Here is a 12,489-nt window from a genome sequence, read left to right as displayed (position 1 = left end):
ATCAGATTGGCTGTCAACCACCAGCTACAATTACAGAGTATACAAGGGCACAGACACACAATGCAATCTCACACAGATTAGCAGTGAGTTTACAACTGCGCATACAGGCACTACCAATATAATGCAAAAATCTCTCTAGGAGGTATGAATTCTTAGCTTAGAAGGCCACTTATTAATTTTTTTTAATAACCCTAAGCAGGAAAAAGGAAAGCACAGAATTTTTTTTTACTGTTTGGGCAGTATTGTTTTTTCCTGTTGGTAGGAGCACACCGGAAATTGTTTTCAAACTTGCTCCAGATCAAATACAATGTTCATCTTCATGCTGGTTCATTTATAGAGGAAACCTGTGGGATGGACCTTTCCCCATTGGCCTTTTTCCCCATTCCTGCCTTATGAATCAGCTGTAGGTTATTTGGAACAGCCGGGTCAGAGTCAGGCCTTTTGACACCAGTGCATTATCGCAATTCCAGCAAGTCCAAGCACGACATGGCTAACAGGGTCCATAAAACTAGTTAGGCAATGCCTAGGGTGTTCCATAAGGCCAGGACATACCATTTTGCATCCATAGTGCGTACTATCAGAAGAAATAATTCTCCCAATGACTATTTTGATCCTATGACAGATGAAGGCTATTCCCACAGTAAAGGAAAACATATACAGTGTGGTGCCTCCAATATGGGAGAACCTCACTTTGTCCCCCTTCCTACCACCAGGTCTGAAGGATTCTTTTATGTTCTGGGAGGTGTTGATAATTTTATCAGTCCACAGGATCTTATTATAGATTTACTAGCAACTAGGTATTAATTCAGGTCTGCAGGCCTTTTCAGTTGACGTCACATTGTCTACCACTTGACACTGAATTATGAAGACATTTGTACAACTATCATCTCTTTTCATATTTAAAGCGGATCTTAACTCCATCTGAGCACCACAAGCCAAAAACACTATTTAATTTATTTCTAATATTTAAAGCAAACTCCCCCATCTATCAGTTTTCTATGCTTTATTTTGCTGAGAAATCACTTTGAAAAACACCCCCCTAGCATTTCCAGCCACGGCCAGCTTGAGTAAGGGCAAATGATTCATGTAGCATTTACTTCCTGGAATCCATCTGCCCTTACCTCAAGCATGCATGCAGGAGCGTGTGCTTAGCTGAGAAAACCCCTCCTCTTCTCTTTCTCTTCTGAAATGTATGCCATCATTTTACTAGGCAAGAAACCAGGAAGTAAGTGAAGAAATGTAAAAAAAAAGAAAAGAAAGTATGATATCTATTTACTAAGGCTAGCAGCATGAGGACTAAAAATAATCAAGGTTGGTTGAGAGCGTGAAGTCCACTTTAGTGTCACACTACTTATTATGCTTTCATTGCGTGTAGGTGACTTGAGCATGCAAAACAATTTAAAATGCATTTTATAATTTAATATAATTTATTTATTTTTCAGGAGTGAGTAGTAAAACATATTCCACTGAAGGTATGTTGAGTCACTTATTAAATCCTGTGTAGTATTTATATAGAGGGCTCTTTGTAAGTTGTCTACATTTTAAAGAGTCAGATAACCAGATTGTATGTGAGGTCAGATCATTGACTTAACAGTGCTTGGCTTTTATGCCGGTGGATAAAGGAGATGGCATACAGACTGTGCCACTGATGCTGGTTGATCTGCAGAGCAAGAAGAGCGTGTAGCATGGCAAACCCTCTTTGTGGCACATGACACAAAATCAAATTTTCCACCCTTAATTATACCTCCAGATGTAAGTTTCTTTCCCCACCTATTAATGGCATAAATATTTATATAGTTGCATCACATTGTTATTTAATTCCATTCCTTTGGTGCCTCAAATAGACCATTGCTTATCCTAGAAACAACAGCCATCCCAGATCCATGCATTGGTCTAACAGCATAGGTGGCCATTATTGTATATGACCACAACTGGTGCAATTAATGTTAATGGACTAGGGTGATGGGATGAATGATTTGCCGCTCCCAGGCAAGCCAGGCAGTGTAAAATGTCTATTTGTAAACATCTAACACAGGGGCGGAATGGGTCATGGGCTGGGCATCTGCCCCCCCTGTTTCCTCTACAACAGTGGTCTCCAGACTGTGACTGATGGGCATTATGTGGCCCTTTGCCTTTATCCGGCCCTTGGGGCACTATTACTCCCAATGATATGAAACACTATTCCTCCCCCTGACACCAACCATAGGGCATTTTTCCTCCCAATGATATGAAACACTATTCCTCCCACTGACACCAACCAGGAGGCATTTTTCCTCCCACTGATACCAACGATAGGGCACTATTTCTCCTCCTACTGACTACAGATACCAATTTTTTATTCCCACTGACCACCAGGTCTGATTACTTCCACTGATCCTTGGACATTTTCTACTCCCACTGGCCAAAATTTGCCCCCCCCCCCCTTAAATTCTGAAGGACAGTAAACTGGCCTTTTGTTTTAAAAGTTTTGAGACCACTGCTCTACAGTATACTGGGCCTGCAACTGTATGCCAGCTTATTGAGGTACTAAAGCAAGTAATGGAGTGGCAGACTGGGCCACGGTAATAGGAGTGTCTGCCCCTTGGGCTAATGTCTTTACAATATACTGGGCTAGCAGGTGGTCCCAGAGTCTTAAGATGCTCTCCACTACCCCTTCTTAGACCTGTAAACCCTAAATATGAACACTGCAGAAAGTATGTGTTGGATATTTATGCTTTAGAGGGGGAAATCTGTTTTTAGGAAATTAACCTATTATTTAGGCAATGTCTGTTGTCTTGAACACAGCTAAATAGTAAGGTTGATTGACAGGCTGCTTGGGTACTGGCAGGGTAGCTGCTATATCAATTATCAGGAGAAATCTGACGATTCCTATACCTCTCAGTCCTGGGCAACACCAAGGTGGGAGAGACCACATGGTGGAAGAACCACAAGTCGCAAACCAATTTTGCTGATGATCTATGACATTGTCATAACATTCCACCAGCACTTGAAGAACACTTATGCTACACCATTAACATATAGTACATCTCCCCAATGTATGCTAAATTAAAAATTCTACATGTTTTCCCTGACATCCTCCCTTTATAAACCTGTATGTAGTGTTTGAAAATATTAATACTTCTTTTCTGGTTTTGCAGATTCTGATTACGAAATGATAGTAGACCCATTCATGGAACCAGATATTGACTATGATGGTAAGATACCTTAACCATGCTGCAACTGGTTCATGTGGTTGGCTTACATAGCTGTGGAGCCAATATTACACACATAAAAGAAGATAAAAAGATAAAAGAAGATACTATAATGGACCTTGTACAGTCAAACAAGCATCATTAATAAAACAAAACTCCATGCAAACTGTATGCATTATAAAGATTTTACAACAGTTTATTACACTTTATATCATTATCTCTTGATTGATCGATTGGTCTTGTTCTGCTATCAGTATTTTATGTTTCTACCTAATGCTGTCAAACGATGCTTGCATTAAGCTGGCAATACACATCTAGAACATTACCACATACATTACTGCGAGGTGAACAAACAAAAAGATCTAATAGAGTCCTCCATTCACACTACACAGCATGGAAGTGGGAATCTCCCGCTGTGGCCATTGTATTTTGACAGCCGGCTCCACCAGCTGTGAAAAGTGCCTATGCTTGATTGGATGCAGGTGGTGTCCAACTGACAAATCTTTGCCTGGCTCCTTGGATTTTTCAGTTGAGCTATGTCGAGCAGGAGGTGGACAACCAGGCTACCCACCGAGCAAATTACTGCTGGGTCCTCAGGAAGTAGTTAAAATTTGTTCTGTGTATAGCAACTTTAGTTCCTTGTTGGCCCTTTTCAGGCCACTAATGACCACTATAATTACGTACCTGTGTTCTCAGATGACTGCAACTGTATAGTAACTAGCCAACAGTAAGCATATAGGAAATGTAAAACTAGTGACTATACATTCTTTTTCCCTCTCTTGAAAGGAATACCTGCTGGTGCATCTCTGCTTCAGACTTTTATGTCTTCTGGTGAGTAAATTCTACAGATCAGACTCTGTTGGTATCTTCTAGGCCAGTGTTCCTCAACATTTTGATATTTTGTCCCCTCTTTACCACTAAGCCCTTCCTTTGTATTCTCTAATGCATAACCATTTATTTTACACTTTAAACTAATATTTTGGAGACCCCCAAAGGTTTATAAAGGTTGTGCACACATGCCATGCTTTGAATGTATGAATAAATTCCTACACCTATATGTCTGTTCTAATTTATCCAGGTCGTGATAGTAGTTGGTTACATTCAACTGGACTTGTTCTGTAATGCTAAAGATATTTCACAGCTTTCCAAACCAAATCTTCAGTTCCAATGCATGTCCAAAGATACCACAGCATTTATATCCTTAAAACACCCTAATATAACCACCATGGAATGGGTAGATGTTGATTGTCCAAGAACAAGATGGGATTTGTGAAAGTTGTGACACTACCCTGTTTTAGTTATATAATTCCCATGGCAAAAGGTATCCCAATAGACAATTCACATCTTTAGCCATATAAATGGAGGCACTAACACCTATGCATCTAATTGAAACGGTGTGAGGGATACCAAGAGCAGGCAACCAGTAGCAGGGATGGGCAGATTTGTTTAGCTATACTTAGGAAACTGAAGCCAGATTAGATTTAAACAAGTTTATTAGCAGTGAAACAAAACACATCCAAACAGGATACACATCAAACGTGAAGATATAAGTAAACCATAATTAAATGACAAAATACCTAACAAGCAACAAAACTAAGTAACAGAAAGTCTAACTAGCAAACTAACTACAGCATAATATATACAAAATGGGGAACACAGAAAAACAGGGAGACACATGTTGCAAGGAAGGAGGGAACCAGGACTGGGATCAAGGACAAGGGGAGCGGATACAAGGTAGTAGGTTACAGGATGTATGGCAAAAGGAAGATGAGGATAAATTAGCAAACAGTATCTGGCTAGCAGGGCAAAACACTGAAGCATAAGGGAAAGGTAGAGGAGGAACTAAATACCCTCCCAGTAGCCAGCATCAGATGGAGACTGATTGCTGGGATCTGCTGACTTTTGGGATACACCTGCTTGTGGACACCAGAACTACAACCTTTTGGTCCGGAAACCACAGTGCCACCGGCAGGTGATCCAGTTCCTGACAAGCAGGGTAGTTCTACTACTTTCATACCTTTCCTGTCCTTGCATAATCGCTATCTCCACATTCCATGGTAATTTAGGTGTCTTAAAGTGTGGATATAAATGCACGGGTGTCTCCCTGACACATGCTGGAATTAAAGAAATGGATTGGTAAGCTACGAAATGTTTTCAACATTACAGAAAAGTCCAGTTAAATTAGACTAGCTACTACTAGCTACACTAAAATATGTTGAATTAAATGCATATGCTAAGATTTTAAACTGTTAAATGAAGTGTGTCTGCTGTGGAATAAGTACCTCTTGCCAGAAGTACCTCTTTAAGTATACGTATCTCCAATGAAGAGTCATGGTAGTAATGGCATCGTTCGCTCTCCATGGCCCAAAACATTTCCTGGTTTGACTCCAGTCAAGACTGAATATGAAGACTTTAGACGCATGCAGGGAGCACAGCCCACTTACTCAATACTTCAGTTTTTCATGTAGACCCTGTTGTTGTTGCTGTTGTTGTTGTAGTAGTCTTGTGATCTGAGAACCTCTGTGTTAGGAGCAAAAGAAATATACGCGTACAGGAGGCAGAAGGAAGGGAAATACTCACTTCAAAAAGTACACCACCAGTGTAGATAGATCAGCCTTTCTCAAACGTTTTACCCCAGAGGAACCATCAGAATAATTTCCAGCCAAATTAGGATAACACAAATTAGGATTCTCCGGAAATCCATGCAAAAAACTTTTATCGGGTGGTCATTGACCCCTCGTAGCCAAAATTACACCTTTTCAGATAGCTAAAAAGATCCATTCTGTCATGCCCCTGACATTACCAAGTGGCATTGGCCCTGGAATGATAAGGGCACCATCAAATGGAAGGTCAACCAGCGACAGCTCAAGGAGCCCATAGAAGCCTCTGGAGGAACTCTGATTAAGAATGACTGCTCTAGATTCTGGCTGCTGTGAATTGCAGAGACCTCAATTTATGGAAAAAGTAAAGAGGTTTTCTAATTTAAAACAGAGCTACAGTATTTCTCGGGTAGATCAGTTCCTTAGTGATTATGTTTACTTACTCCCTGAATTGTCTATGATGGAAATATTAGCTGAAGTTATTTTTCTCTTCACCCTACCAGTTGATGGAGATCCACATTTTGTGGTGAATTTACATCAGATCCAGGAGAAGTTGTGCTTTACGCTAGATGGACAACCAGGGGATGTTTTAAAGCTCCTCAATGACCCAGCTACAGGTATACATGACATTTTGCCTAAACGTTTATACAAACTTTAATTTTGAATATCTTATATATGGGATAATGTACTTACTGTTAAGTTGGCTGGTTAGAGATGGATGGAGGAATCTACCCCAGATTTACTAAGACTGGAGAGTGGAAAATCTGGTGCAGCTCTGCACAGAAATCAATCAGCTTCCATTTTTTGTCAAAGCTTAATTGAACAAGCTGAAGTTAGAAGCCGATTGGCTACCATGCACAGCTGCGCCAGATTCTGAGTGCATCAGTTTTAGTAAATCTCCCCAAAAGTGTATTTCCACCTTTGCCGTAAAATTTGAGGACCTGGTATATGGCTATGTGTTCCCATTCACTCAACTTACTTTAATATATATATATAAAAAAAATATTTATTCTCTTTCTAGTTTTTCTTTGGAGCAGGATTGTACATGGGCTTTGATAGATAGCTTGTATCGTTCAGAATAACCTTAGGGACAGATTGGGTTAAAAGTGCATTAATGTGCAATTAATGCACTTTTAACCCAATCTGTCCCTAAGGTTATTACACAAGACTTGAGATCTTTAATCCTTTATTAGGGCTGAAAGTCCAAAGTATTGGGACGCCCACCTTTACATGCACATAAACATTAATGGCATCTCAGTCTTAGTCCGTAGGGTTCAATATTGTGTTGGCCCACCCTTTGCAACTATACCAGCTTCAACTCTTCTGGGAAGGCTGTCCACAAGGTTTAGGAGGGTGCCTATCGGAAATTTTTGACCATTCTTCCAGAAGCGCATTTGTGAGGCCAGGCACTAATTTGGATGAGAAGGTCCAGCTCGCAGTCTCCACTCTAATTCATCCTAAAGGTGTTCGGGTTGAGGTATGGACCTTGCTTTGTACACTGGTCCATTTATGGTGTGGAGTAGTTTTTTAGGGGTTGAGCTTGCCCCCTTAGTTCAAGTGAAGGGAACTATTAAGGTGTCAGCATACCAACATATTTTGGACAATTTCATTCTCCCAACTTTATGGGAACAGTTTGGGGATGGCCCCTTCCTGTTCCAACATGTCTGCACACCAGCTTAGTTCCTCTATGATTTCCTATGGTCACCTGGGAGCAGCTGTCTGATTGGATGCTGGGCCTCTCTTGACCTCCGTGGCCATCTTGGATGAGGGCAGAACTTATTTATGCCCCTGACCCCCTGATTTGGCGCACATTGTGTGAGTGGTTAACATAAGGAAATATTCCCTGTCTGTCAGGGACAGCACTTAGAGGCAGGGAAAGGGTCCAGAGGAGTAGGCAAAGCTTAGGGGCTATGCTGTCTCTACTTGGGAAACCTCCCAGGTGGGTTGGACCAGGCTTGTAACAGAACCTGTCAGCATCTCTCCAAGCTACAGAATCGCTGCTGCGTATCCTGTAAGTGGCCCCGGAAAGGCTGTGCACAACCGCCGGGCCTGGTTAGTTCTTGTTGCACCGTTATAATATGCAGTTTATATTACTCGGTCTCTGTGTGATCTGCATCCTGCTTACACTATGTGTTATAATAATCCATCACTTAATCATCCACTCCAATAATTTGCCCTCTATTGATGTTAGGGTGACTGGCCTTTAATGCCCAGGACTATGTCTCTGCCCCCTTTTTTGAATATTGGTACCACGTTGGCTTTTCTACAATCAGCTAGTACTAATCCTTGCATTATGCTGTCCACAAAGATCAGGAATATGGCCTGGCTATAACTTGAGTTTTTTGAGGACTCTCAGGTGTAAGCCATCTGGTCCTGGTGATTTATTTGTGTTAAGTCTATTAAGTCTTTAGCCTCATACACACGATCGGACTTTGTACAAACTTTCCTGTGGATTTTTGTACAAAGGGCGTCGGCCAAGAACTTGTATTGTATACACGCGGCAGGACTTTTTCAGCCAACTTTCACCAAATCATGTGGCTTTTCTGCTCTTTACCGCCACCTTTGGTCAACTTCTGTATTGCTGTCTGATCTTTTGCATTGGTTATGACAGTGATGGCGAACATGGCACCCCAGATGTTTTGGAACTACATTTCCCATGATGCTCAACTACACTGCAGAGTGCATTAGCATCATGGGAAATGTAGTTCCAAAACATCTGGGGTGCCAAGGTTCACCATCACTGGGTTATGAGCATGCCTGTTTGTACTTTGTACAAAAGTCCTATGGTTTTCTGTACACACGATCAGACTTTGCTCCATCGGACTTTTGTTGCCAGAAAGTTTGTCCATTCGCACAGCCAACAAAAGTCTGATGAAAACCAAAAAAGTTTGTCTGATGGCGAGTACACACGGTGGGACGTTGCTCCAAAACAGCTAATTTGCATGTTTGTTGTAAAAAGTCTGATCGTGTGTATGGGCCTTATCATTGACTCCAGCTTCTGTTGGCCAAGTGGGTATGGTATATCATGTGTCGTGTCACTAACACTACAGTCGTTGTCATTAAACCCTTCTTTTTCCTGCTCAAAAACTGTGGAGAAGACAAAGCAGTTTTTTCATGTACACAGAGGTGAGCAGGCACTTTGTGTTTTAAGATCAGGCATGAGATGTATTGAAGGAGAACATTATTAATTCATGGAGGACTTTTTAGATTTATTTTTATTTATTTTGTGTATTAAATATTCACATTGTATTGGTTTGTATGTAATCACATGTTTAACCAATTTTGCTGCACTACACTGAATTTCTATTTTCATTTATCAACTGTGGTGTTGTGAAATCACTTACACAGTGGTTGGTGGGTCAGCATTATATTTTATAACATATTTATTCTTATTTTTGCGCTGATTGTTACACTCTGTTTTATGTATTTTTCTAACAATTGTGGATATTATGGGCATAAATTCATTACAGGTCATTGTGAATGATTACAAGCCTTTTTACCTATGGTAACCCATTCAAATAATAAAAAAAAGTAAGCAGCATCTTTTAAAAAAATTTTTATTTTAAACATGTAACAAACATAAAGTAAGTGTTATCCTAATTTGGCTGTGAAGTTGGAAATACACTTTAAACCAGAATTAGTCAAAAAACGCATGTGTCTTTTGTCAATATAAATTTGATCTATTGCTACCCTAAACAGGTATCACTGTGAGTGGTCATTTGGTAAAGGCCCCACCACGTGTTGGCCATGAAGACCGGCTACGAACCTACCTCAATATTGTAACCATCACCATCAACCAGCCACGCTCCAACTACATAATCAACATAACTTTGGACAGCTTGACACTCAAAGGAGAGAAGGAACTTACTCTTCCAGTTAATCGACCTGCTTTAATACGAAAACCCAGACTGGCCTTAAGAATATCTCCTTCCACCAACATCACCATATGGATTGGGCGCAATGTGGAGTTGCTGGTCATGTTTCATCACTACCAGCATCCAACTTACCTGCAGCTGAATCACCTGGGTTTCTACATAGTCAGAGGAGATGGCTTGTCTTCCAGCTCTAAAGGGTTGTTAGGTGAGGCATTGTAACATGTACAGTGTTACAGTATGTAGACAATTTACACTGTGGATACAGCAATAGTATACAATCCCATCACAAACACAATTACTGTTATTGGTGCATGGTCAAGTTAAGAATATTTGAGCTACATGATACCACTATGAGGTTTAAGAATAAAAGGGTTGCTTGCACTCTTAAACCCCCTTATTGAAGCCTCCTCAGTTGAGCGGATTGAGCAAAATATATACAAATGTTAGCAGGGCCCTGATTTGCCATCATCATCATCGTCCAAGTTGGCCAAAGGTCCCTTCCACTGTTTGTCTGCACAGGGTACGCACACCTGTAACATGAAGGAACTCTGACATCTTTGGTCACTTACATTCTGCAGCCCGAGGCCCACCCCCAGGAATAAAAAATGTCCACACGTTCAACCTTGTTAATGTTTTTACTGTAGCAGAAACATAAGGTACAGCTCTTGGCCAAAACACCCATCACCTCCACTTCTTTAGTCCTGACATCAGTAACTCTGCACAGTTCAAGTTCAAACTTAACCTAGAATTGCTGACTAACCCCTTCCAGTGTCCTCACTGTAGGATTCCAAAGGTTGGTTCTGAAATAGAGCCTGGTTGTCTACTTAGGTTCAACAAAGTCTGATAGATATCTGCTGAAAAAATTGGGCAGAATACATATGCACACTGTTCTCAGTGCTGGGACCCATCCAATGGCATGAAAGTCCATCTCCACTTTTTATAAATGAATAATAAATTGCTGACCAAAGCAGCAATTCTCCCTTGCTCTTCAGCCCCAATTTCTGCATGAGCTCTGCTCTGCGTTTCAGTGGTGGTCCTTTAAGGGAATGAACAACTGTTAGCCCAGCATTCCCAGCTTTCTCCTTATTAAGTACAAATTGGAAAACCTTTATAAGCAAAAACATGTGCTCCCAGCATCTTCTAATAGAATAACAATTCAACATACCTTCCTTAACCCAATTGTTACATTGAACCGGTAGATCAGTGTTAGATTGGCCCATTTACCACCAGTTGTGGTTAGGTTTTGAGCTGTAAAATCAACAAAATTAATTAGTAACTATTTAATGCAAGGAGCTATTTAAAGCATAATTCCAAATCTTTTTTTCAGTCTTGTATATAACGAAGGGTTAGAAACGATCAGATTTAAAATGCTGTTTGTGGCCACTTTGTGGGAATTTCCACTCACTTCTTGTTCTGTTTGATACTCATCACCTAGACAGGTAATTGGGGAATCTCTATAAAGAGAACACAGGTAGAAATAAATCATAGGTACCAAACTTTACTTACTCTACTAAAATAACAAGTTTTTATTGCTGTTTATGATCACAGTGGGAGATTTTCTCTTATAGCCCAAAAGAATATCAGAATTTTTTTTGGTTAACAGATTATGGGGTTTCAGTGGAAAGTACAATGCATGAACTTCCTAGACCCAATTTTCCTAAAAACAAAACAAAAAAAATGAAGTAGATGAAAATGACTGCTGTTTGTAAAGAACCAATGTTGAAGGAACCATTACATCATTAAAACAAGATATAAGAATGTTAAAAAATAATATAAAATAAGATAAATAAAAACTGTATTTTTATGTTCTAATATATTTTCTACTCAACAATTTTATGTGTAAAAATTAATCCTGTTTATTTATTTAGGTCAGTTCCAAAACAGCCACATAGAAGTCACGGAGCAGAAGCAGAGCAATGACCTGACCTTCTCAGCCATCTTGAAGAGAAATAACCAAACAGCTCCTGCTGTTCTTGTTGTAAAATCCCTAAAGGACTCCACAGCACAAGCGCACATGTCCAAATGTTGGCTGGTCAAACACACAGATATTGAGCAAATTCTAGATGGACCCTATATGTCATATGTGGTATCTGACCTCCAGGAGATGTAAAGGCACCAGTAGGATGTATGGACTTTATTTTGTAACAAATGTCATATATGGAGGTGTGTACGAGAATGCAGTCTGGAGAAGGTGATGAGACACAACAAAAAAAATACCATTGGCCAAGCAAATCTTGGGACAGTAGGGAGAGGTTATCTGATTGGCTTGTATTAAAGCATATTGAAACCCAAAAGCAAACATTTCATAAATTGCTGCTTACCAGTTGTTAGATGTGATGACTGCATTCATTTTTCTTTTTTATGCTTTTTTTTCCTTTATTTTTACCTCATGATCCTGCCAGTATCATTCACCACTGACAGGGGTGTATACAATGGTCAACAGTTATTCATTTATGTAAAACCCTTATCCCAGAATGAAAAAAAAATCTATAACTGCTTAAAAATTGTTAGCAGGAGTTTACCTTTAATTTTGCTAAATCGATCTAAAGCCGGCTGCATGTTGTTCAAATTTATTGTTGAAATTCCTTTAGATTTACCTTCAACTTTATAGTGCAAGGGCCTGCCTGATTGCATACAATTTGAAAGTGTTTAGGTTTCACCTCATATTATATGCTTTTGGTAAATCTAAAGGACAATTGTAATAGACAATTGTATAATGTGTAGCCAGCTTTAATCTTCTAGTACATCTAACACTCCCCTCCTACAGGTTGCAATGCTGTTGTCCAAAAAATGTCTCCATTGCTCTCTATAAAGTGGAGACCC

At 40.0% G+C, this 12,489-nt stretch overlaps 1 protein-coding gene across 1 annotated transcript in view; it reads left to right on the top strand.

The window, feature by feature from the left end:
- ITIH6 (inter-alpha-trypsin inhibitor heavy chain family member 6) overlaps window positions 1–11,992 on the top strand; it is a 104,330-nt gene extending 92,338 nt beyond the window's left edge. Inside the window, exons 10-15 of the mRNA XM_077479416.1 lie at window positions 1,443–1,472; window positions 3,138–3,194; window positions 3,978–4,022; window positions 6,295–6,408; window positions 9,491–9,871; window positions 11,535–11,992. Of these exons, the coding sequence (XP_077335542.1) occupies window positions 1,443–1,472; window positions 3,138–3,194; window positions 3,978–4,022; window positions 6,295–6,408; window positions 9,491–9,871; window positions 11,535–11,776 (869 nt within the window). The 3' untranslated portion in view covers window positions 11,777–11,992. The remainder of the gene's footprint in view (window positions 1–1,442; window positions 1,473–3,137; window positions 3,195–3,977; window positions 4,023–6,294; window positions 6,409–9,490; window positions 9,872–11,534) is intronic.
- The last annotated feature ends 497 nt before the right edge of the window (window positions 11,993–12,489 follow it).

The sequence above is a fragment of the Lithobates pipiens genome, unplaced genomic scaffold (assembly GCF_037356315.1).
Source record: "Lithobates pipiens isolate NorthernLeopardFrog02 unplaced genomic scaffold, aLitPip1_a1.2 Scaffold_1, whole genome shotgun sequence".
Classification (NCBI taxonomy): Eukaryota; Metazoa; Chordata; class Amphibia; order Anura; family Ranidae; genus Lithobates; species Lithobates pipiens.
Note: the sequence above shows the minus strand (reverse complement) of the source record. Positions and strands in the feature narration are given on the sequence as shown.